At 39.0% G+C, this 25,649-nt stretch overlaps 1 protein-coding gene and 1 long non-coding RNA gene across 8 annotated transcripts in view; one reads left to right on the top strand and one right to left on the bottom strand.

The window, feature by feature from the left end:
• Positions 1–13,134: 13,134 nt before the first annotated feature.
• LOC133225696 (uncharacterized) lies at positions 13,135–16,180 on the bottom strand. The gene is made up of 3 exons (XR_009729241.1): positions 15,556–16,180; positions 15,010–15,097; positions 13,135–13,482 (listed from the first exon to the last, which is right to left on the bottom strand). It is a non-coding gene; the product is annotated as an uncharacterized LOC133225696 (long non-coding RNA).
• A 152-nt stretch (positions 16,181–16,332) lies between these two features.
• The window catches only part of AKAP7 (A-kinase anchoring protein 7), an 86,289-nt gene continuing 76,972 nt past the window's right edge, over positions 16,333–25,649 (top strand). For 3 of the 7 annotated variants that reach the window (XM_061378386.1, XM_061378385.1, XM_061378387.1), the window contains exons 1-4: positions 16,335–16,582; positions 19,605–19,754; positions 20,727–20,872; positions 24,448–24,584. In XM_061378386.1, coding sequence (XP_061234370.1) covers positions 16,396–16,582; positions 19,605–19,754; positions 20,727–20,872; positions 24,448–24,584 — 620 coding nt within the window. In that variant the 5' untranslated portion in view covers positions 16,335–16,395. Of the gene's footprint in view, positions 16,583–19,604; positions 19,755–20,726; positions 20,873–24,447; positions 24,585–25,649 lie in introns of all 7 variants that reach the window. The other 4 variants (XR_009729238.1, XM_061378384.1, XM_061378383.1 and 1 more) reach the window with 3 other exon arrangements.

The raw sequence follows: 25,649 nt of genomic DNA, 5'->3' as shown, positions 1-25,649 counted from the left end.
GTTTTGGGTTTTTTATGATGCACAACTGTCTTGGGAAGCTGTCCACAAAAAAGTATATCCAGGACCTCCTGCATACAGTAATGACAGCACTGAACTGTATTCTGTACTCTCTGAAAAATGTAAAGGTTTAGCACAGGGGTGCTGTATCTATGGAAGCAAACCAGTAACACCTACTGAAGTTATTATCCTTATTGAAGCACTTTTTTCTCTTGACTTGGAAGCATCTTGGAGAGGCTTCTGTAACTTGCGTCTCTTGAATTTTGTACTAGACGCAGCATTTACCAGCATTTCTGAGGAAATTTCTAAGCAAATTGAACCGTAAATTGGCTGTATGTATGACTATGATATACTCAAACAAATTGCATACTTCTTTAGAGAAGTAGCAGGAACAGTCTTCACACAAGATGCACAAAACCTCTTATGATTTAAATGTGAACAGACTATGTATCTTTGCCATGTTAGTTCAGTAATTCAAACTCCCCTCAGGCAAGTTGCCTGTGTGTCTAAACAGCACACATCTGTTCTTTTCCACCACTTGTTTACATATTCTTCCTATCCATGTGCCTGCACCATCCTCATTTTAAAGACATTCCTTAATGCTTTGTTTATTTCTCACATATATTTCACAATTGCGTGCTGTAACAGTAATTATGTCTTGAGTGCTGCTTTTATACAATTTATGATCCAGTGGGGTTTTTTTTTTAATATATTAGTGTGCATTAAGAATAACTTCATGAAGTCATTCAAGGTTCAAATCTGGCTTTCTATGTTCAGGCTGATTGGGCAGCATCATGAAATGGCACATTGCATGGTAATGTAACTAATGAATCTACTATGATACATATTATAATACAGAGTAAGAGATTTAGGACAGCAGGAAAAAAATTAATTAAAGTTAGCAATTTAATAGTGGCATTCAGAACAATATATTTTTACTAAGCATAGTAAGAGGAAAATACGCATTGAATTAAGAATTACAGAATCATAGGTTAGGGTTGGAAAGGACCTTAAGAACATCTAGTTCCAACCCCCCTGCCATGGGCAGGGACACATCCCACCAAACCATGTCACCCAAGGCTCTGTCCAACCTGGCCTTGAACATTGCCAGGGATGGAGCATTCACAACTTCTGTGGGCAACCCATTCCAGTGCCTCACCACCCTTACAGTAAAGAACTTCTTCCTTATATCCAATCTAAACTTCCCCTGTTTAAGTTTGAACCCGTTACCCTTGTCCTGTCACTACCGTCCCTAATGAAGAGTCCCTTCCCAGCATCCCTATAGGCCCCCTTAAGGTAGTGGAAGGCTGCTATGAGGTCTCCACGCAGCCTTCTCTTCTCCAGGCTGAACAGCCCCAACTTTCTCAGCCTGTCTTCATATGGGAGGTGCTCCACTCCCCTGATCATCCTCGTGGCCCTCCTCTGGGCTTGTATCTGATACATGATTATTTTTTAAGTAATGACTTTATCTTTAATTTTCTGTTCTCAGATGTTAAACAGCCCGATTTTCATAAATGCTGAGCAAGTATGTGTTCAGTAGTGCTGAGAAAATAATACTGAATAGGTAGATTCTATGAAGTCCACCATCTCTGCAACATTAGTACATACTGTACAATTAGGACAATGAAGATGCTCATTTTACCCTAAGGATGGAGGAAAGCATTGCTACCGTTTGAGAATTCTTTCTAGAGCAGTCCAGTTCTGAGCACTGACTTAGAGACCTTTTTGCTTAACATTACTTTGTGTTTTATCTTTACTATTTAAAGTGTTCTGATTTACTATTTAAATTGTTCTACAATTCAGATAGTCTGAAGTGACTTGTTTGTTCCTCTACTGAAATGACAATTGGTGCTACGAAAACAAAGCACTCAGCACAGGACTTGTTTACATGCTTAGTCTGCTTGCTTATCATATTTGAGTGCTGATTAGTGCTGCCTCAGTCTCTTTCTCCAGAGCTTCTGCTTGCCAGCGTGGAGTGGAGCCTGCAGTGTGCGGTTTTATGAAAGGCTTAGCAATAAAATTAAAATTCACAGAGAAATATTTTCCCTTCCTATGTAGAAATCAGAACAATAAAGCATATGAAAAAATCTATGACATGAGAAATGGGCACATCTGACATTTCATTCCTATAAAATGCACCCACAGATTAACAGTGCATTGTTCAGAAAGAAAACCCAAGTATTTTCAAGGTACAAACACAAACTAAAAAAGTATTCCGGTACATAACTGGAAATTGCTGTAAGAAAAATGGTTTCAGCTGAGTTATCTGTAGGAATTACAAGATCTTAAAAGTGGCAGAACAGATTGGTGTGGAATTAAAAATCAAACCCTAAGGAACTCATTGAGATAATTATTCTGCTCCTTAGGCTGTTTGTTTTTCTTTGCAAAGTAACTTAGCAGTGCACATCTCCTGTTTGTGATGGCTACAAAGAAACAAAAATATTTTTTTAGATGTGTATAAATACTATTGCATATTCCATATTGATCTCTGGCCATTGTAAAAGCAATTCTTTCCTTCAGACAAAACCCTCTGTTCATTAGCACTGAATGGTATTTATCAGTCTTTTTCCTGTTTAGACAATTTGTTCAGTGTTGATATATTTAAAAACATTCAATTGGTTGGAATAGTATCTGCAGCTTCCCATCAAAAGAGTGATGGCGGTAGCCGTGGGTCTAAATCTCAAAGCACCACTCTGTAGACTTCCTAAGTGATTAGTACAGAGTATTATCACCCTCCACCATCTGGCTATCTAATATGGAAGCAATATTAAAGGAATCAGAAGACCTATACAGGCTTTGACACTTTGGGCATACAGTGTTTCACAGGGAAAACGTGAAAGCTGTGTTTAAAGCAAGAGATATGTTTAAACATAAAAGAATTATTTCTGTTTGCAGAGAAGATATGTGTCTGTCTCTCTTGTTTTAATTACTTGCAAATGTACAAAGCCATACATATGTATGGCTATGTATGAGATAATACAGCTTAGCACATACACGCAGGCTGCATGTTTAGCATGCTAGGAGTGAAATCTGTTTAAATTAAGAGTCTCATTCTGGTTTTGATGTCAGACAATTAGTTGGTGTGTTGGGATGGATTCTGGGGCTTCAATTCATCTATGCTTTAAGGCTTTTGAAGTTAAATGCTTTGGATGAGGCGGAATTAAAGAATCATCAGAAATTTCTGTGTTAAAGCCTCACAATCCAATACATAAAAACTCTTGTAATTCAGTGTACTGTATATCTTTGTGTATAAAAATATCCCTTTATAGGGAAGAACAAAAGATACGCTTCCCCACTCCAGGAACATTACATGGAATAAAGAGCCTCTGAAAACCTCCAAAGCACAGAATGCAAGCTTGTGCTGCCAGACAAAAGTGAAAGCCTATCCTGTTTTCTCTCTCCCTGATGTAGTTGCTGTGTCAGATGAGGGCATCAGGGCAGATTCAAAAGTCGGAATGAAGAAAAGAGAAACAGTGCAGAGAAAAGTGTGGTGAATTCAGTCCTACGAACACCTAGGTTTTCCCTGTGCAAGCCCAGATTTAGGCTTTTTAATTTATTTGGTTTGCAGAATTGCAGATAAAGGCGGTAATTAAAAATGGACTATCAGATTCCACTTATTCATAGGTGTTATGCTCCAGGATACTGGGAGCTCTGTATCCGGTAAAGAAGAAAGCAGAAAAAAGATAGGTCTTTTCTCCTGATTCCTTCAAGCTGTTCAGGAAGTTATTTCTTTCTTCATTAATTCTTTCTTCATGGTTTTATTTTTACCTCATAATAAAAATCAGTTTATTTGCATTGCCAGAGAATTTTGAGCTACTGGTCTTTCATTTGCACTCATGTCAGGAACATTTAGTAGCTGTTAATGAGGAAACAGCAAATATTTCGCTGAACAGCACAACTAATAGAGTCTGGTTAGGTAAAAATGTGTGTCTTCTGGTCCTGAAATCTCCTTCCCTACTGCAGTGATCTCAGGTCCTCCTCTCTCTTCCGTAACACCTGCCCTAGACAAAGGAGAATATGACCTGTGGCTAACCTGGAACAAGGAGAGTAGCTGAGCCTAGGGTTCCATCTGCTAAAGAATTATTTTGCTTTCTCTTCTAGCCAACTGTGGGGTTCTTTTACAAAGCTTGTAAAATGTTAATTGTCTTTAAGGTCACTACCCTCTTGCACATATGGCTCAAATTGGTTACTGGCTTCAAAAGCTAAAGGGCAATGGCTGACAATACAATCACGTGCACCTTAGGAAACCAGGGGAAATATGGAGCACTGCTTTTGGTAGCAAAGTCAGCTCAACTCAGGTCAAGTTGATAGGCTCTTTTCTACTGCTCCTCATCAAATCTGTACTGTGCTTCCCATCCACATCAGTTGTGTGAACACAGCTGTCTGTGGATGCTACGGTAAGGTGGCTTGCTAAAATGACTAGGAATAAATATAAAAACTCAAATTAATTTTTTTAAGGTACTGTTAATCCAGTTTTTTACAACATTCTCTTTCTCATCTTTTCCACTTTAGTGGTGCAGGGGCAAATGTGCACAGCTCCAGGGAGGAAAGGAGCAAGGAGATGAGTCTTCAAGTGGATCTGCTGTTAATGGGGAATTAATTTTGAGTTACCCCTGACGTGAAATTCTGTCCTAACTGAAGATACCAGAAAGTTTGTCTTTTACTGCAGAGTGGGTAGAATTTCATTCTGTGCAGCCACAGAGCAAGGGCAAGAATCCAGCCCCACTGACATCAGGAGTAAAATATCCCATTAATTCAACGTCTTGGCACTGAATAAACTCCAATAGTTGTGACTCTGTGCTAGGATAGGAGTAAAACCTATGAAACATTATCTGTGGGTAGAATCTGCCCTGCCATTACAAATTCCAATCGTAAATATGGGAAAAGAATGATTAAAGGACCAAAAGATAAAATTAGTATTGCTCCAGACTTAGAACTATCCTGATCTTTTCAGAACTTAGTTAAGATACAAAAAGCTTTTAATTCTGCTGTGCCTATATTCACATTTATAGTTTAGGCAAATATTTTATGCAAGCATTTAAACTTTCCTGGTTCCATTTTTTTTTCTTAAACCGGTGTCAGTTAATAGGTCTGTGACCTGTTTTCCATAAAATTGGCATTAACAGTGCAGCCAGAGATATGAACACCAGAAATTGAAACAGTTTTGCAGTATTAAAAATATGATTTTCAGATGCATCAGAACAAAGTCAGGTGCTGGCAGGATATACAAGGAGAAAGAAAGAGAACTGCCAGCCTCTGTGCTCAGTGTTCAGCCAGTTCCTAATGACCTTCCACGTGCTGGTTCATAATGTACAGAACCTGCTCATGAAGTCCTAATTCTGGCAAAAATTCCTTTTCCCTGAGTAAGAGGAGTACAGCAGCCTTCACAGTGAGCACTCAGTGACAAGGCATGGAAAAACTAGCACAAGATAGTAAGGAAAAATACAGTACATACATTTTGCAAACAACTTACTTAGATACTTTATCGTCTGGTTTATACTCAGCTATTTCAGTATCAAGAAACTGTAATAAGCTAACTCTGTTAAATATATTTATGCTCAATTTTTGCTCACTGTTAGGCATGTACAGTCTGGTTGAAAGCAGGAACACAACAGCAACAGTGTTGATTTCTGATCCTAAGGGGACAGTATTTTTGGCAGAAATTGCCCTGGTATTCCAAAAGCTACTGTCTCCTTTCAGTGTGCTAGTAGTTTTGTAGTAACTGTTTAGCAAGAAGCAGATGGATTTAACCACCCTTTGCCAGCAAGAGGAGAATCACACACACAAAAAAAGTCTGTGCCCAGCAGAATCACAGTAAGCATATACCCCTTTTTTCTGCAAAGGGCTTCTTTAATATTACAGTGTCCTCACTGTAGATAGGCAATATACATTATTTCCTGGTTTTGTGGTGTAAATCAGGGGAAAAAATACCCCACCACTTTAAAAAAGGCAAATTTAAATAAAATATAAAGGACTTCATAATTATATGGGTAATTCCTTCTAGTACAAATTTTATTACAGCTTTACATCCTGGATTTCTACCAACATAGATGTCATCCTGTGTAATTAACTGGATCATTTTCAGCAGTGTTGGATGCAGTAAGTCCTTCAGAAATCAACATTAGGAAGTATACCTGGAGGAAAGTATACTTTTCAAGTAATACTACCTTAAAAGATTCAGGAATAGGTATTTGGAGGAAGATGTGCCTTTTATGACAAACAATTTACTGGTATACTTATGGGCTCTTTTTGAAGTTATTTACTAATAATTTAAAATGAGATTTTAAAATAAGGGTTTACAAAGGGTATCAGCTGTTCTGTCAAGGTTTGAACTGATGTATATATCACACAAACAATATGTTTTCTTGTCCAGTTTTCATGAGCCAGATTATTGTTCGTTGTTTTTCTAGTTTTAAAGCAGAGAAGCTCCATGTGAGACAGACAGACAGGGATATATACAAGGGAGCCATAAGCGTTAAATGGCTTAGAAGATTGTCTTAGTGCATTACTAGCTCAGCAGTTGTAAGGATTAGTGGTGGTGTTGTTTGGGATTTTGTTTTTTTTCTGGCAATATCATAGCAAATAACAGTTTCAAGGAGAATAACAAAGAAGTTTTGCTGGTGCTAACAGCATTTTTTATTTTTTTTTTGCAAACAAAAGAACCATAAGAAGAAACATGGATTTTGTGTCTGCACAGTACTAATGTAATGATGTGCACAGATATCTGAGCTGCTTTTGAATGAGTTAAAATCAACTGGAAGCAGAACAAATTCATTAGTGCAGTATTATCTTTGCATTGTTTACCCAGCTAAGGATCACAATATATTCATCCAGATGTACAGCCTCAGTAATACAGCCACCTAGTTTCCAGCACCCAAGACCAGTTGTTAAGATCTGGTCTGTTTGTCTTGAGCTATTGTCATGGTTTAAACCCAGCCAGACAGCTTGTTCACTCACTCCCCCCCTTCTTTCCCTCCCCCTACTCCTGGACGGACGGAGAGGAGAATCAGAAAGAATGCAACTCCCACGGGTTGAAATAAGAACAGTTTAGTAACTAAGGTATAACACAAATCACTACAGCTACCACCAATAATAATAATGATAAAGGAGATAACAAGGGAAGAGAGTACAACACCCCATCACCAGCCGACTGATAACTCACTCCCCCCAGCCCAACCAAGCACCGACCGATACCTTCTCCAACCCTGCAGTCCCCTAGCTCTTCCAGGTCCCTCCCAGTTACATCCTGGGCACGACATGCTGTGGTATGGAATACCTCTTTGGTCAGTTTGGGTCAGGTGTCCTGTCTCTGCTTCCTCCCGGCTTCCCCTCCTCCCTGGCAGAGCATGAGGCTCACAAAGCCCTTGGCCAAACCAAAACATCATTGTTTTCAGCTCTGTTCCCAGCCTGAAAGTCAAAACACAGCACTGCACCAGCTACTAAGAAAAATGACTGCTACTGCTGAACCCAGGACAGCTATGCAGGCACAACTGATAGCTCCTGTTTAGAAATTAAGTTACAAATCTTCCAGAAAAATAAATCAACTTTCTCAGTATTAAACAAAAGACAATTAGCCATAAAGAATGAGTCATGACACCTAAATTATTTGCTAAAATACAGACTTCTGCATAACACATGACAGATTGAGCAAAAACCTTTGAGAGGTCTGAGACAATGCCTATGTGTTCTGGGTTCAGCAGTAGCAGCCATTTTTTCTCTTTCTTGGTAGCTGGTGCAGTGCTGTGTTTTGACTTTCGGCCTCGGAACAGAGCTGGTAACACTGATGTTTTAGTCTGACCAAGGACTTTGTGGGCCTCATGCTCTGCCAGGGAGGAGGGAAGCCGGGAGGAAGCAGAGACAGGACACCTGACCCAAACTGACCAAAGAGGTATTCCATACCACAGCACGTCATGCCCAGGATGTAGCTGAAGAGTGACCCGGAAGAGCTAGGGGACTGCAGGGTTGGAGGAGGTATCGGGCGGTGCTTGGTCAGGCTGGGGGGGGCAAGTTATCTGTCGCCTGGTGGTGAGGTGTTGTATTCTCTTCCCTTGTTAACTCCTTTATTATTATTGGTGGTAGCAGTACTGATTTATGTTATACCTTAGTTACTAAACTGTTCTTATCTCAACCCGTGGGAGTGGCATTCTTTCTGATTCTCCTCCCCATCCCTCCAGGAGTGAAAAAGCTGTCTGGCTGGGGTTAAACCATGACAGATAGGTACTAACTGATGGGCAGGAAGCTGTGGCTTGTGACTGAAGAAATATGGAGAGATAGGACAAACTGTGTTTCATGATGTTGTATGTGGGCTGGAAGCCAGGCATCCACAGGCAGATTGACAATCATAAACAGGCTGAAACAAATATAAAGGACAGAAAGACCTGGGACTGATCTTGATAAAGATGGTAACTTGTGCTCTAAGTGAAAGAGGGTAAGAAGTGAGGGGTATACAGAAAGGGTAAAACAAATCCTCCAAAGGCAGTGCTGAAAAATGTGAGGATCAGAAGTCAATTTTGTCATAAAAAAAGCAAGCGAGACAAGACTTCAGTGAGAGAAACCACCCCCCCCCATGGCAGGGGGGTTGGAACTTGATGATCTTAAGGCCCTTTCCAACCCTAACTATTCTATAATTCTATGATTCTAAATCTGACTATATGATTTTCAAGATGTCAACTAGCCACTAAGAATAATGATTGAGTCTTGTTTCTAGCACTTGGGACACTTGAGATGTGGGTGAAAACTTTTCAGCTGTAAAACACAAACTGCACTGTAGAACATGCAATTTTAGGAAAATTTAGACAGCAAATGTAAACAGTGTGTTGACTGAGTCTGGAGCTGAATGGGTAAGATGTGTAACTTCTATAAATGCAAGTATATACAGACTTATCATCAAACAGACAAAGGCCTCCTAGGTTGCCAGTTTTTATGGGAAGTCAGTGAACTCTGCCTAATCACTCTCTTGCTCTGAAATCTCCCTAATGATCATTCTAATTGCATGTATATGACAAGTCAACTGTCATTAGTGGTACTTCCCATGAGTCTCTGGAGTCCTCCAGATACAGTACATAATTGGTAACATCTGCTGTAGGTCCACACATATATTTGACAAAAGTGTAGCTCAATATTTCCTTTGGCAATTCAGTTTGCTTTTTTTCCCCCTTATTCTTCTGCTGGTCCTGCTCCTCTTCAATTAAGGGATCAGATCCTGGCCATATTACACCACTGAGGGAAAACATGACTTCTTTCACTGAATGCCCCTCAAGTGAGCGATCCTATTACTGCTCTTCCTAACTGTCCCAAAAGCACAATACAACCTTTTCTGGAGCAGGATCTCACCCTTTTTAAAAGTCTCCATGCAGCTTACCTGTCTCAGCCGGCTTGACTGTGAGGAAGTCTATTCTTAGGATTGTATATACCATTGTGCCAAGACATAGCAGGAAAACAACTGTATGTCCCATAGTATTATTTGTTGCTATTTTCAATTTGCCTCTTATCTGCAATTTTGATGCTTGTCTGTTTGCTCAAAATAATGATGATGAAGTTTTTTAGGACACAGTGCAAATTAGAAATAAAGAGAGCAGCCATGTCACAATGCTATATTACATGGGAACTGAGTTAGAATTATGTGTCAAAAAAAAAAATAAATAATTGATTCTCTGGCTGCCCACCAAAAGTAGAGCTCTTGATAGAGTTCATTTTCATACATACCTGAGCCACCTTTCAGTGTTTCAGAACACGTGTTCACCTTTCATGACTTTTAAGCTGTAGGCTGATTTTTTTACATAGAAGTGAGTCTGGAAAATTCAACTCTTCAAATGAAAATCACCCAGAAACTAATTAAAAATAAGACTTTTTTTCTCTCCTACACAGATACAAGTTCTTGTGCTAAGAGCAAATAGTTGTTGTGATCAGACCAAATGAATTACAGTTCTTCTGGAGCCCTGGGAAGATGATTTTCCTCACCCTCTCCTCCTCCCTTTATACTAACTGTATTAAACAGCTGTTAGTCCGCTTTCACAGATATATGGTAACGAGCATATGCTGGTTTATGGAGACAGGCTGGATGCCTGACAAAATGACCCAAATCTGGTCCTTGCAATAGTGCTGCTGAAAACACTGTTCTAACCTGGACCGAAAGTCAGATTTACCAATTGAAATGTAAATGGTTTCCTGCCTTTCAGTTATTGCAACATATCTAGTGCTACTGTATAAGTGAATGTGAATTGAAAGTGGCTCAGCAAAAGCCTGCTGGATTGAGCAAGAACCTCAAGGGACCGACCGACTGTTATAGCAATGTGCTAAGCTGGAGAATTAAAACCTGTCTCTTTCCCTATTACCCAGAATGTGTTTAGGTGTTTTTGTTTAATTGTGTTTGTTTCCTTTTTCATGCTTTGTCATAATATGAGAATGTGGACAGAAATCTTTCACTTAATGTAAGTTAGAAATAATGATTGTAAATAAGGAAGCTTTAAATTGGTTCGTCCTTGTGACTTGATACATTAAAACCTTGAGCCTCAAGAAGAGGATAAGGAAACTCCATGGTCAGCAAAGAGATGGCGAATACCCTCAAAGAAATACATACAGAGTGATCCTGATAACTGCAAGAGATTTCAGTGGCAGAAACTGAATGCTGGATCACATTGCTCCAGGTGTGAGTGGCAGCTAAAACAATGTTAGAACTGAGATCTCTCATTTCTGTTTAGGTCAGGGACCCTTTTCTCCTTCAAACAGTAAGTTACTGTTCCCCTGAATAGCTCCTTGGAAAGGTATTTTGAATATCACCCTTTTTTTTTGTTATACTTCTGGTTAAATATAAACAGACATCTTAAGAGACTGCTGGTATGAAAGCAGTGGGAGGAATTTTTTGCAGTTAGGCCCAGTAACACCAGGGGTAAATCAATTTCAAAATTCATGTGAAACACAAAACAACACGGCTTAATTATTTCTTACTAGGTAGGCTCTAACTTGGCAGAGTCCCAAAACCTACACTGCGTGAAGTTTTCTGAGCTCTTGGGCTTTGTAGCATTAGCCATAGCCATCATCAGGTTCTTCTAACTGGATGAGGGTTAATATAATATTTGAGAAAGGCTGTTTTGACACAACTGTTTCCAGTTAGAGAGTAGATGTTGAATTTAATCGTCTGGGCTCCAAGAGGTTTTGCCAGAGGCTGAAATCTTGAGGCAGAGCACAAAGCTTTTTTCCTAATTCTGAATAAGGTGATCACAAAACTCAGGGCTTGATCCATTTCACCCAACTTGAGCCTTCTAACTGACATGGCTAAGCAGGACACAAGCCAAGCTGTCCTGGCCAACTCTGTTGTCCAAGGAGAGAGAAGAGCATCTCTAGAACAACTCTTACTACATTTTCCCTCCGGAAAAGACTCGGTCTGCCTGAAGAGGCCCAGGGCACGTACATTCACATCTTAGGCTAAGTTAGCAACTGGCTGAAGCTCTGGTAGTGCTTGTGAACTAATGCCTCAGGTGCTCTTAGGAAGAAATGGTTACAGGGTCAACAATGATAATCTGAATTTCAGGAGACACTGTCTTGGGTTTTGGCAATAAGAAGCTTGGATTTGTTTCCTTTTAATTGGACTTTGTGCTGTGCAAACGTGCATGAAAGAAACTGACACTATTCCACATAACATCATAACTTTATAAAAGACCATAGGTAAAAGAGGAAAAAAGATACAAGGCCACACATGAAACCTGCACAGTGGTGACGAATACATGGTGTGTTTGTGCAGTACCTGAAGTGGGGAACATAAGGAAGCCACAGCTAAAACAGAAGCTTGTGGCTGAAGGAAGAGACAGGCAGAAGATCAGGAAAGAAGAGGAGAGCAGGGAACACAATAGAGAAGCAGCTAAGAATCAAGATTTTTCACTTTAGCCAGTAAATACGTATTTCTCCCACCCACATCTGGAATAATATGAATTTTGGACTGAGAACTGCATTCTTTACTTGCTTAAGACTCTCAGTAAAAGTGTCTTTTGCTCAAGGAATGCAGGATCTAGTGTCTCTGCTGTATGACTTCCGCATGTAGTTGGCAATATTCACTGCATTGAAAATCAAACTGTTTTTTCATTTCAGGCAGCACCTCTTTAAATAAAACACTTTCCCTCCACATGTCCACTGCATATGCTTTTTAAAAAACTTTATTTCAGTCAGAATATAAGAGCAGTTCCAGGAAGCTGGAGATTCTAGATCAAACCTAACTTGACCTTTAGAGCTGAAATGTCCATCAGGTTTAGTAAAGTTCCTAAAACAGAAATGTGCTTTTATTTCAGTTCATGTTGCTGATCTGTGGAGGCTTCCTATCTAAATGGCGTCTTCACTTCGCAGACTACCATTCCTAATGGTCTCCAGGATGTGCAGCTTTTTGCTGAAATCCAAATTATACATATCAAGAGTAAGAAAAACAAAATTGTAGTCATCAAAATTGATTAAAATTATTTTCTATTTAATAATTTTGTGTGTATATAAATGTTTAGTAAAGAGAAAGCTATCTTCTCATATCACAAAATATGAAGTAGTAGAAGTATTCCATTATATTATTTATATTCTAGTTACCCTGTATTTTGGAAACTGAAGCAATGTATATCACATTGTTGGATGGAATTTGTACTTCGGAGACAAAGGTAAAGAAATTAATAGCATCATTTAACCTGATGGTGGAGCAACACAGGGAAGACTGGTTTTGTCAACTATAGAAGGATGATGTAATTGCTGCAGAAGAAGGATTTACCTGCTGTACATGACTTGTGGTGGATTTTCTGTGCTGACAGGTAAAAAGAAGAGTTAGATTAGGAAAGCATACTCTACCCCTGCTGCTTCAAGTATTTAAGAGGGAATATTAAAACTAGTCAATAAGATATAATTTGCAGGACAAATGGGTAAAGGAACTAGCTCTAATAGTTGCTTTTTTTCAGGGAACAAGGGCTGTAGGAATTCAAGCTAGAAATTACACCCTACAATAATGCCCAGCGCAGAGTCCAAGTTAGTAAAAAATGTCATGGACTGTAAGTTAGTGCAGATGTGTATCCAGCTGCTTTTGCCAAACCTCATCTGTCCCAGATGCAAGATTTTATATTTGTCTTTGTTGAACTTCATGCATCAAGCATCTGATGCGTGTTCCACTTCTCCAGCCTGCTGAAGTGCCCCTAAATGCTAGCCTGTGTGCAGAAACGTGGAAGGGTGCCCAAGCATGCAACTTGCTCAGGTTGAAGGACAGCCTCTGCCACCATCCTATCTTGCATCTGCTTTCCCATTATCCACCACTAATCTGTCAGCACACCTCTTCTAGCTTTGCCAGTTTTCTTCCAGCTTAGGTCTGGTGGTACTGCTTCATCCTTCAGTAGCCTATTTTAAAGATCTCCTTATGAGAGTGGCAAGCCTGTTGGCAAAGATATTCATGCCTCACTTTGTTAGGGGAATCCTCTCTGCACCCAACAGTTATCTTTCATCAAAAAGCCTGCAGGAACCTGGAAGTTTCTGAAAAAACACCTTGACATTAATAGCATTCAAGTGTCCATGCTGATCTTTAGCCAGTGTCCCTCCTAACAGTGACTACCTAGAGTGCAGCAAGTAAAGAGTTGCTGCTCTGGGTAATCGGTTAATTTTTTTCAGCTGATTCCCACTGTTCCATTCCCTCTTCCTTCAATGTAAATGAACTGCTTGTGATCAACAGATCATGAAGATAATCCACTTACCTTACTCCTTTTCACATTAATCTTCATATTCATGTTCGATGCCAGTCAAATGTAATTTCTATTCATTAAATACAACAGATAACATCTTCATGTGCTTCTTCCTTTTATACCAGTTATTGTAGAAACTCTAGCCTATTTGCTTTTTGATCTTTGCATTAAATTACTTTATCCCTGGCACTCCACCACCTCTTTTACTGCAGTTCTGCAACTCACATTTTTCTTTGTTTCTCCAGCAAGTCTTTTATGACTACCAGATCATAATCCATTCTTCTCCATTTGTCAGAAAACAAGTTGCTGTATCATAGTGTCACTAATGAAGCCTTGTTTTATTCAGTTATGTCCTCCCTTCTGATCACAATAACCCAAGCTTCCCCTATAGTCTCCATGCCTTCCCACTACAATACATTACCTCCCTCCCACGTCCGACACAATATCCCAGTGTTCTAATATTTAGGCCTTCCTGTAACGCATCGAGTTCCTTCCCCTTTATTTCCTAAATTCCCATAGTGAGTCATGTCCCATATAGTCACAACTCCTCCATATCTCTTGCTTGACTAAGATAATACATAGCGCTGATTCTTCTTTTCCTCATTTGGAAGCTAAAGAAGTTTCTCTTTTCTCCCAAACTACTAATTTTCAGGAGAGTTGTGGGAAGATCATACATCTGAATCCTCTTACTCTCTCCTGAATTGAAGTTAGAGGGTGGATTAAGAGACCATAAGGTGGGTGAGAAGCTAACAGGTATGGGCAGTGTGATTCTGTAAGCAAATACATTTGCAGAGCTTACACAACTGGTTCCTCTTTCTGTTAGCGTCACTGTCGTTATGTTTTTCTTTCTTTTTCCTCAAAGGGACAACTGTAGTGCTGAGAGGCTAATCAGAAACTCTCTTTAATACAGGCAAGGCCACATAAAACTGATACAGTGCTGGCTTTGGCTCCAACCTCAGTGGTAGTGAGAAACAGTTTCTGCCAGGCACCAGGTCAGTGACCTCTGTGAAACCTGCGCAGTATTTGGGCAGCCAGAAAAATCACAAGTTGTTACTTCATCTTTTAGTCCCGAGTTGAACACTTCCCTCCAATGCCACTTCTAGGACTTGTAGGGACAATTCATGATAACTGTTACTAGGTCCAGCTAAGATACTTTTTCATTTCTTCCTTCCCCTAATCCTGGAGATAGTATAATATGGAGGCACATTGTGAACCTAAACAATACACGTACATGTTTGTTCTAGGCTAATGGGTCAGATATAATTTTAGCTCCACTAAAAATACATTTTGTTTTCAAGAGAACCATTAAATGCTAACTTACCTAAACATTGCACTGGACTTCCTTGTCAACTGTACAAACAGAAATGTTTTTCTCCAGTGTTTTCTTGCTAAAAATTTATGTAAAACACCTAATGAATTGATTTGGAGCAGTTTCAGATCCCAAACTGCATTTTAAATTAATATTTTTTAAAGACATTTGATAAGAGAAGATTTTCTCCCAGTATTTTAGTCTCTGGAATCAAATTTTTATGGAGGTATCTTACTTGCCAGTGCTAGCAGGCTAGGAAGAGGTGAACACTTACGTATTTAATCTCCTAATGATAGCTGACATTCAGCTGAAATGCATACAGTAAGAAAAATTGCCAGAAGCCTCACCCTGAAGCTTCTCTTGGATCCCTTAGAACTTGGACTTGTGTCTCACACCCAGCCTTTGGTCTCCACAGGACTATGCAGACCAAATGAAAACACTGTGTGAAAGATGGCGTAAGCAAACACCACACAAAATCATTCAAAAGAGTGGTAAAATATTTCCAGATTTTATCTCCCACAAAGTGAAGGCCCAAAAGAGCCAAATACAGAAACTGACCTCATTTTTCACTCTGAGGTTCTAACATCCAGCACCCATGCACCTTCCACTGACAACTGGCTCCCTCCTATCTGGTCTATGGGCACAGGCTGATCTGCAAAAGCACCAGGCAACACTTGGCTTGGCTTCTCCCACAGAACACAAGGACGAGATGGGGCTTCCCAGTGGCACCAAGTCTTTATTTAAGCAGGAAAAGCGCATCTCCCAGGCCTCTCCTGTATGCTCCAGAAGCAGATTCCCAACGGGAGACTGTGTGGTCACTTCAGAGGCCCTAGTGCCGGCAATCAGGAGAGGCCAGGGCCATCCAGAACAGCTATGTAAAGGAAGGAGTTTAAAGCAAATTTAGAACAAGACTATGCATTCTTCCCAAGACCGCAGCTAAAGACGTCAATTATTGTCGTGCAGCCCTAAGCAACAACTGGTTATTTTGGGGAGACACCAGCCCAAACCACTCCCTGTGGCTGCAGCCCTTCTGTGGGACGAGCGCCGTCAGTGAAATATTGCGTGAAAGCAGGACACTGAAATGCGGACCCCACGTTTCAGGACACGCTATCCCAGTGCCTTCGCTGGGAACCGGTCTGTTCTGCCACATACTGTCAGCAGAGAGCAAAATGCGGACGAAGCTGACGGGTGGGTGTGGTTCACACAACTCCGGACGGCCGCCTCCCCAAGCCCATCTCCCGCCATGCCGCACACGGGCCCCTTGGCGCGGAGCACACCGGGAGCTGTAGTCCTTTGGCCGTACGGCTCCGTTCCTGCTGTGCCGGGTGCAGGCGTTTGCGCTACATCCCCTCCGTCCCGCGGTACCCTGGCGGGCAGCCGTGCTCGCCTTCACCGGGCATGCAGGGGCTGCTGCGGCGGCTTCTCCCACCGCTTTACGCGGCGCGGCCGGCGGCGGCCAGCGCCTTCCTCGCCCAACGGGCTGTACCCGCGCTCCTGCGCCTCATGGCGCTGCGGCCGGCGGCGGGAGCCGGAGAAGGAGAAGGCGGCGGCCTCTTGAGCGCAGGTGGCGAGACCCCGGAGCAGGGTGAGGAGGCGAGAGGGAAAAACGCAGGCGTTTGCGAGGCCCCAGGTTCCGCCTCTCCTGCCGGCTGCGAGCGGCTGCGGAGGGAGAGGCGGGAGAGGTGAACCCGGGGCCTCGCAGACGCCTCAGCGCGGTCCGGGCGCCCTCCGGTGCTGAAGGGCAGCGTGTGGGTCTTAACGGTCCCCCCGTCGTTGCTGATGTCCGTTAGGAGTTAAACGGTCACGTTGGGGAGAGCGGCTGTAAAAACTGTGGCTTGTATAGGCATGTCCAGGAATCGTAAGGAAAGGGCTCATAGTAGGGGCTGTGGAGATCGTAGGGGGAAATGATTCAACGTTAAGTGCGGGCTGTAGCTAAAAAGTCTGGAGTTTGTTTTCCCTGCCTCCCCAGTTCTGTGTCTGGGCTTGCAGTCAGTGTAAACGTCTGACCTGGCCGAATACTAAATCTGCAGGTCTTTTCTCCAGAGTTCTCTGTTTGTTGTTGTTTTGTTTGTTTATTTGTTTTTCAACTCCTTCAGTTCTCGTAACAGTCCAAGCATTGGTGCCAGCACCAGAGGTTCAGAATCCCTGGAGATTAAGACCATCTATTTAAGTTAAATGGTGTCCAAATGATTACTTTGTTATTAAACATATGAACACAAGCATATTAAACATAGAATCATGGAATGGTTTGGTCGGGAAGAGACCTTAAAGCTCATCCAGTTCCAGCCATCTGCCACAGACAGGGACACCTTCCATTAGACCAGGTTGCTCGAAGCCCTGTCCAACCTGTCCTTGAACACTGCCAGGGATGGGGAAGCTACAGCTTCTCTGGGCAACCTGTGCCAGCACCTCACCACCCTCACAGTAAAGAACTTCTTCCTTATATCTAATCTAAGTCTACCCTCTTTCAGATTAAAGCCATTATCCCTTGTCCTATGTATAGTATAAACATATTAAACATTAACATAAACATACTAAACAGGGAATGGTGCCTGGAGACCTAATCCCACTGTGAGCTGTGATGTGTAGGTGTCAAAAAATAGAAGATTATTTGAAATTATCTTAAACTGTAATCTATGTGTGGGGAAGAGGGTGCAATCAAATAGGTTTTATTGTTTCTTATTGTTTGTATTCTCTCCTTTATGAGCTAAGTGTATGAGGTTATTTTTTTTTTTTTCTGTTGGAACAGATGACTTAAATACTGCTGAAGGTCAACAGCCACTTAAATACAAATATGGGAATATCGTATGCGCCTGTTCATATGTGAAATTCAGGCTAATTAATTAAGCATGCAATTAAGAAAAAGGAGTTAATCTAACAGTATGATGGTCAAGGAGTTCCTACAGAAGCTGGTTTTGTTACTCTAGGTCTCAGTTTTTTGAGCAGGCAGAGCAAGGTAAACACTAAATCTGCAAAGTGCACCCCTCAGAGTCCTTGCTCTGTAGCTGATGCTACCTTAAAAAAAAATCCCTTTTGCTCCTAGCTGGTTCTGATTCTGCATTTCTGAGTGGTGTTGATAACTTTTCTGCCTCAAACTGACCTATTTTTTTTGTTGGCTTCGTGGATTTCTGTCTTGCCCTTCACTTCCAGCGAGATCTCTTGCAAGGAAGGGCTGTTGTTTTCTGTATGCAACAATCTGTTTTGTGTGAGCTTTAATCTGAATGTTAAATACGAAATTCATTATTGCTCTAACATGCTTGTAGTGCCTACTTCTTTAGTGTCAACAGAGGGAACAAGCAACAAATACTTTGTTTCTCTTTAATAGCCTCCAGGATAAAGACAGGTGTCAGATTACAACCACAGAGTGATTATGACTCTCTACTGTAGACTGGAATGAATTAGCATTTGGTCAGGTTCTTCTTTTACTTATTTTCCCTAGCATAAAGCGATATATGCAAGAAACATTCCATGGGATGATAATAACCCAGACTGGGTCTGTAATGTTTATTTTTATATATGTAGTGTAGCTTTGCATGACCCAAGAATATAATATACACTTTTGCTGCCAAATTTTCCCCATGGGCCGGATTTGGACTATCTGCACTGGTCACAAAAGGAGCTTTGAAAATGCATTTTCTGTAGTAATGAGCTGTCCTGGGATAAACTGCAATTCTGACATAAGGCTTCTTCCACTACAGTAATCCCATTGTGGGGTTGTCCCAAAAGAGTATTGCTAGATGCCTTGTTATGTGCACATTTTTTTGCTGCTAGAGAAGATTTTATTCTTTTATTTTTTAAGGTATAACTCAATACGCCAATATTAGAGTTTACTGATGCAGAAACATGAAGCAGGCTTAAGGAAATGACTCATGCTTAGTTAGTACTCTTGGGGAAAAAAGACATTTTAAAAAACTTGTTAGTGGAAATTATTCTGTCATTGTGGTATTCCTCTGAGATGGAACTGCATGCATATCTTTATACATGCAAGATGAAGTTTGATTTCCATTGATTCCTTCTTTAGCTTAAATACTAAAAGTCAGTTTTCAGAGTGAGAAGTTCGGAACATTGCTGTCTGTAATATGTTCTACAGTGTGGGAGATGCAGGGGTAGAGTAATTGTCTCGTGTCTAAATGATGTAGTGAGCTGAAAACTTTGTTATATAAGGAATGGTAGGATTCCCTTCCTGTTCCTTCAAGCCTCATTTTCTGTGTGTTTACACATTGGAATTAATTTGCCAGTGTTTGTCTGCACTGAGTTCATATGCCATGCAGTTTTCCAAAGTGAATGTTATGTGATGTCTGAAGACTTTGTTTTTTTTATGCTCAGTTGTATCATTTTTTTTCTTGCATGTAATTGCTTTCACTTAGAACCAGACAAGACCAGAAACTATTTAATTAGAGTGCTCAAGTTCCTTGTTGTTGCTGTTCCACACAAAGCAGTATTTTGCTGATATGTTGAAAAGGAAGAAGAGTGGTATTCTGAAGGGGCTTATATGTGAATGTTTATTTATGATAATTACAGAAATATATAGTTGGTATATTGTCTGTCTATAATATCTCTTCACTGTCAAAACCTAAGATCCAGTGTGTTATTTTAATATATTTCAGGTGGGCTAGAAAATGTACAGCAAAAGAAAATCTTTGAAGAGAATGAGAAAGAGACAAAACAGATGGAAGAGCCACGTCCTGCTGATTCAGTAGACTCTTTGATGGCAGAAATGCCATTTGTCGACACAGATATTGAGGATAAGTTTATTAGTAAGTACATTAAACAGTAGTGTAGAAGCATAGACACATCATGCACATAGCGGGCTGTGCACATGGAAGAGAGTCTCTCTTATTAGTATTCAGTCCTGCAAATATTGGAGTATATTAAAAATTTACCATTTGGGGATCCATTGCAGCAATGAGTCACAGAATAAAGACACCTTGTATGTCACATTACTGTATATGAACTTCTCAAGTGACAGCTTTTATGAGCTCTCTTCCAATACGTATATTCCCAACATGGGGCTAAAAGTACACCTCTAATTAGACAGTGGATATCTGCAGCCTGGTCATCTTACAGGTATGTATCAGGCCGCATGGTGGGAGAGGGTCTGCAAAGGCCTGAGGAAGTAGACGGGGGAAAAATAATTTATGGTGCAGAAGAAGAATTGAGGACACACACTTTCACTGTATTGGAAGGTGTCTTTGGGAAAGAAGGTAGAGAATAGATCTAACTTGGATTAAATTTTCTTCTGGGCTGGGTTTGGTCCTTGAACTATAGGTTGGCCACTCCTAGTCTAATACAACCTTTTTCTTTAATATTCCTATGTATTATGTAATATTGTCCTTTCTGTTTCAAAATGCAGCATGCGTGGGATTTTTAAAACTTAATATTGGCCCTTTTGCTCTAAAGCCATGTCCGTATTCAAGTGTAGACAATTTGGAGGTCCGTTACACTGGAGCTGGCTACATGAAACACAGTAGTTTGGAAGCTGCATGTCGATGTTAGCAGCTTGTAAACTCTGCTTAGTAGTGTAGGCTCTTAGTTCAGGTATGCTCCCCACTTGTCTAACCTACAGTAATTCAGGCTGGAGTAGGATCTGCCAGTTCAGAGCATGGGCAGACTAGATGGCTGGCAAGACACCTTCCCGTCAGTTAACTGATGTCCAGCTCCTTTTGTCATGATACTGTGATTTTGGTTTGATTTTCTATGTGCTGAAAGTAATTTTTTTATCTCTTCAGTGCACACAACCTCTGAATTAAATATAAAAAAGAAAAGGAAGAGGACTACTGGGAAGGAAATTGAGGAAGACACTGAGAGAAAGAAGAAAAATAAAAAACAGTATAAGCCAAATTATTTCATTTCTCTTCCAATTACTAATCCAGAGGTGAAATTCTTTATTATACTGATTTGGTATAATCAAATTATTTCAACAGTTGCATATGTTTATAGAATAACAGTGTTTGATCTTTAGCAAAATAGTTTTTTCCACGTAGTTTTAAAGGAATGTTAGAAGCCTATTCAAAGAATAACTTTATATTATGTAAGATTTTTGTGAATAAAATTGCCTACCTCAAAAAGAGTAGGGGAAAAATATGTTTTTATTCAGTTTGTCAGTCTTACGGATTTAATCTTATTTTGCCTGAAGTTGGCTTTGTACTGTTCCAGTATTGCTTATTTTGTCATTTACTTAGAAAAAGGGAGACATTCCTATTTAATTTAGTAAGAAAATCCCTAGCAATACTTTTAGCTCTCCTTAGGTAGGAATTTGAATCTTTTACTGTTTTAACTGGTCAGTTTGTAGTTTAACATTTTCCATCTTATTTAAAATTCAAACAGTCCATTGTTTTAGTGAGATAATGTTCAAATGGATTCAAGGAATACAGAGAGCTCTTTAACAAAATGTATTTTCTTGTAATAGCATGTGTTGTCTGATTTGGACAGCAAATGAGAATGATTTCTTGCATGCTGCAGGATGTCTGGTACACCTTTGATACCTTTTCTGTCTGCAAATGAGGAAAGTAGATACATAATGTTAAACCAATCAGTTTACCACCATTTCCAAATTTAGGTGTATTTTTTAATACCATAAGCTATCTCAAGTGAATTATAACTCATCATACAGCTATACTATCTGTTCTCTGACAAAGTCAAATATTAAAAATGCCAAAATGAAAATAAACCAACATAGGTTTGAAAATTACAGTGCAGCCTTTGAATCTTTAAAACATACTGTGTGAAGAAGAGATTGCAGAGGCTAGTTTCGTAAGATCCAGGGTAGCCTGACACAAATATGGTGGGAGATCTTTTGTGCCATCTTAGTCTGAAATACCTTTTCTTCCTGTCTCTTCCATGAGTTAACAAGTGCAAGAATAATGTAGGGGTTATATAATCTGATAATTGAGATTTCCTGCTCACAGTTGTTACTATGGCTGGTTAAATGGCTGGTTGAGTGGAAAATTCTTAACTGTGCATGCGTTTTTATATATCATGTACTTAGCCTTATATAATTTACAGAGGTAAAAGAGCAACTATACTGGATTTCAGAGCATTGGGGAATTCCAGGACTTTGCTAGAAAGTTTTGTTTATACTTGCCTCCTTATATGTAGAGTTGTTCTGAAACAGAAAATACATGTTGGAATTTGTATGAGCAACAATAACCAAAATTTAGACTTAAGACACCTGGTTTCTTGATAGCCAGAGGGAATCTGATAATTACTGGTAGTATTTCAGTTAGTAATGAGAGACCTTTTTTTTTTGAGCATCTGATTTTATTTTACTGAAGCGTTTTAGGCATTAGAACTCTATATTTTATGTCGCATTAAAAGCTTTACACAGAGAATAATTTTGTAATAAGGGATGTTTCTGGACCATTCAATGAACTCTTCCTCTTGGAAATTAAACTCTTTTTTTTCCCTTTTTTCATTTTAATTATGTGTTGAATCTTCAGAAATAAAATGTGGTATACCATTAATTTTGAATTTATCTTGAACTTTGCATTATTACTTGTGCAAAAATAGTTAAATGGATGATACTATTGTATCTTGTAAATTTTTTTTAAATTGTGTTTCTTCTGATGAAACCACTTGGTCAGTTTGCCTTTCAGCGTCCTCCAGTCTTGCTTATAATTATAATTAATCTGTTAAATCTTTAAAGCTTACAGTCTTTATATTCACTTAGTAATAGCATCCTTGCAGTAAGCAGAACTAAGTTATTTTCTTACTCTTCAGAATAACATATGCCAAGTAATGAGAGAGAGGACTTTGAAATCAGAATTTTGAGGCCTTATTTTGGAGCACTTTTTAAAATAATCTGAGGGGGAAATTGTTAAGTATGATCTGCCTGCTGACATTTCTTTAAGTTAGGAAATATCAAGTTAAAAGAAATAGCATGATAGCAGTTGATATGTAACATAAAACTCTGTAAGGTAACGTTAAGTAGCAGGTTAAATAGCAATTTAAAGTTTTCATTTATGCAGTGGGTCATAACTAGTTATACAGAGAAGTTGGAAGAGTCCCGTTTGACTTAATTAAAATTCAACACACTCAACTGTAAATTGTACCTTAGATCTATTGAAGAAAACAGAATGAATCTGAAGTTTTAGTATGCATTGTGACGGCACAGCTAGGCTACAGCTATTGTGTTACATTTTGACAACATAACTTCTGGGAAAACATATTAAAAATAAACTCCTGAAATTCACCAAAAAATATTTTTTTTTTAATTAATTCCAGATAGTGTAGATTGTGTAGAATAATGTCACTTTAGGCAGACAAAAATAACCTACAGTCTTCAATAGAAATTTTGCCTTTATCCTAAAGGCAGCGTATTTCATACTTTCTTGGTGGGTTCAGCAGTAGCTTGTCTCTGAAACTGATAACTGTCCATCTTTGGAATTAATCCTGTTCCAAAGATATGTTATTTGTTATGTTATTAGCTTGATTTCCTAGTGGATTTTATATAGATGTGAGCCTGCTTATCTGTTTGCCTTGTTGTAACCCCTCTGGGGTTTTGTGCGTTTTCAGCCTTTACACCAAAACTCATTTATCTGTTAGGTCTTGGCTTACCATGCTTTAAGAAGTAACTCATTTTGTCAGATGGTCAAGGTTACTTGATTTAGTTTAATTTCCAGTAACATATTCAAGAATTGTTTCAGATTTTTTGTTTTGTTTTGTTTTGGTGGTTTGGGTGGTTTTGATTTGTGTTTTGTTTTATTTTCTGGCCTGGTTTGGTTTTTTGTTGGCCTGTTTTTTGTTTTTTTTTTTTTTAAATCACTACAATGAAACTGTTACAATGGCAAGCACAGTTAACATTTTGTATACAATTTATAAAGCAGGTATAGCCATACAAGTGATTTTCAACAAAGAAAACGTAATTCAACTAATTTTAATGAAAAAGACTGAAGTTTGAACTGTGCACACGTTGTATGGAATTTCACTAAAATATGTTTGAAGAGAATATATAAATTATATCTGTCTATTGGGTAGTATAATCAGAATTCTAGATCAGGTATCTCTACAAATTATTACTAGATATTCCTGTTTTGTATGATCCTGTGTGCCTGATCCTGAAAAGTGTCTTTCCAGACATGTCTGCACATAGCACCACACAAATTTAGCAAAGCAGGCAGAGAAAGTCCTTGAAGAAGCTTTTTATTTGGATTAATGGCAGTATAAAACTGATTGATCTTAATCTTTTCCATGAATTTATCATACATATGGAAGCAGACTCCTATTAAGATGTGATGGGGAGTGTCCAGTGATTTATTAATCACTCCATTTGTACCCACTTTGGGTTTACTCGGCTCAGTTAACACAGCTTTGTGAGAGGATAAAACTTTCTTCTGCTAGAATGGTTTTTACATAAAAGTTTGACTTCAGTTTGTGTGTTTTCTTTTCACTTGCATGATGGGATACAGTAATTGTAACTGCCAACTGTTGTTTCTATATCTTTCTTCCCAGATTAATAGGAGTATTCAGGCTGTCCAAGATGCAGTAATACAAAAGGATCAAAGATTTTCCAAAGCAATGGTTCATGCTGGCTCATTGCATGTCACCATGTTCGTGATGCATTTATCCAATGAAGAAGAAATTAGCATGTAGGTATTGGGTGTTAAATTATATACAAGTGTTAAATTATAATTATAAATTATAGCTACATAAAAATTATTTTTATTTTATTTAAATTATATGTATATATAATTATAAATTATATGTATATATACAGGTGTTAAATTATATACAAGGCCTATACAAGTATTCTTGATGGAGAAGTTAATAAAAAGGGGTTCATAGAAGGGGTAACTGATGGTTATTTTTTGCAATACAGGGCCTTAAAATACTAGGGTTACTGAATATTTAATTCTTGTTCTTAAAATGCTAATCTTAATGTTAGTAATTTTCATAATTTGCAGTATGTCATGAGCTCTGAACTAAGTATGAATTTTTCCGTTGCATTTTCCTTATTGTGTGCTGAACTTGCATACACAAATCTCATGTTTGCTAAAGTAATCATTTTAAAACAGCCTTTTGTTGCAAAGCACAATGAGCAGAGTATCAGGGGAATTTTCATAGTTTAGCAAATGTTATAAGCCAAATTAGTAATTGTTGCTGAAAGATTTCAATGAAATAAACCCTAACTCCAAGGTTTTTTATGCCTCATGCAGTTACAGGTTTGCTTCTTTTTTTTTCCAATGTCCCTAAATGTATTATGCTCAAAATTTAAGTACACTTAAAAGAGAGGTGGCTATTAGGCCTTATCAAAAGTATAATTTTTATGTTACTTCAGTGACATAGCTGATTTTTTTTTATCATATAAAATGTAGAAAAGTTGTGGAAAGATGTACTTATACAATGATGTCTGTCATGTCTAAGATGCAACTGCTTCCTTTATAAAATGCAGTTCTTTGGTTATTTTTTCACTATTTATCACAGGCCTACTTCAATGTACAAATTTAGTGGTTGATACAAAGATGTTCAGACTTCTGTCTATACAGCTGTAATTTATAAATGTTCAGAATAATAATTTTTGTGTCTAGTTGTAATTTTGAAATGAAAACAAACAGTGTATTTAATAGTCCTACTTTACACAGACTTTCTTGGCAGTTTCTGTTTAGATGTAGTACATAATGGCATGCATATGTGGTGTCTCAATATTCACATAT

The sequence above is a fragment of the Neopsephotus bourkii genome, unplaced genomic scaffold, assembly GCF_033783945.1.
Source record: "Neopsephotus bourkii isolate Nb327-2 ecotype Australia unplaced genomic scaffold, CSIRO-AGI_Nbou_v1 NB_1765, whole genome shotgun sequence".
NCBI classification, from domain to species: Eukaryota; Metazoa; Chordata; class Aves; order Psittaciformes; family Psittacidae; genus Neopsephotus; species Neopsephotus bourkii.
The sequence above is the reverse complement of the archived record's forward strand: the minus strand, read 5'-3'. Positions and strand labels throughout refer to the sequence as shown.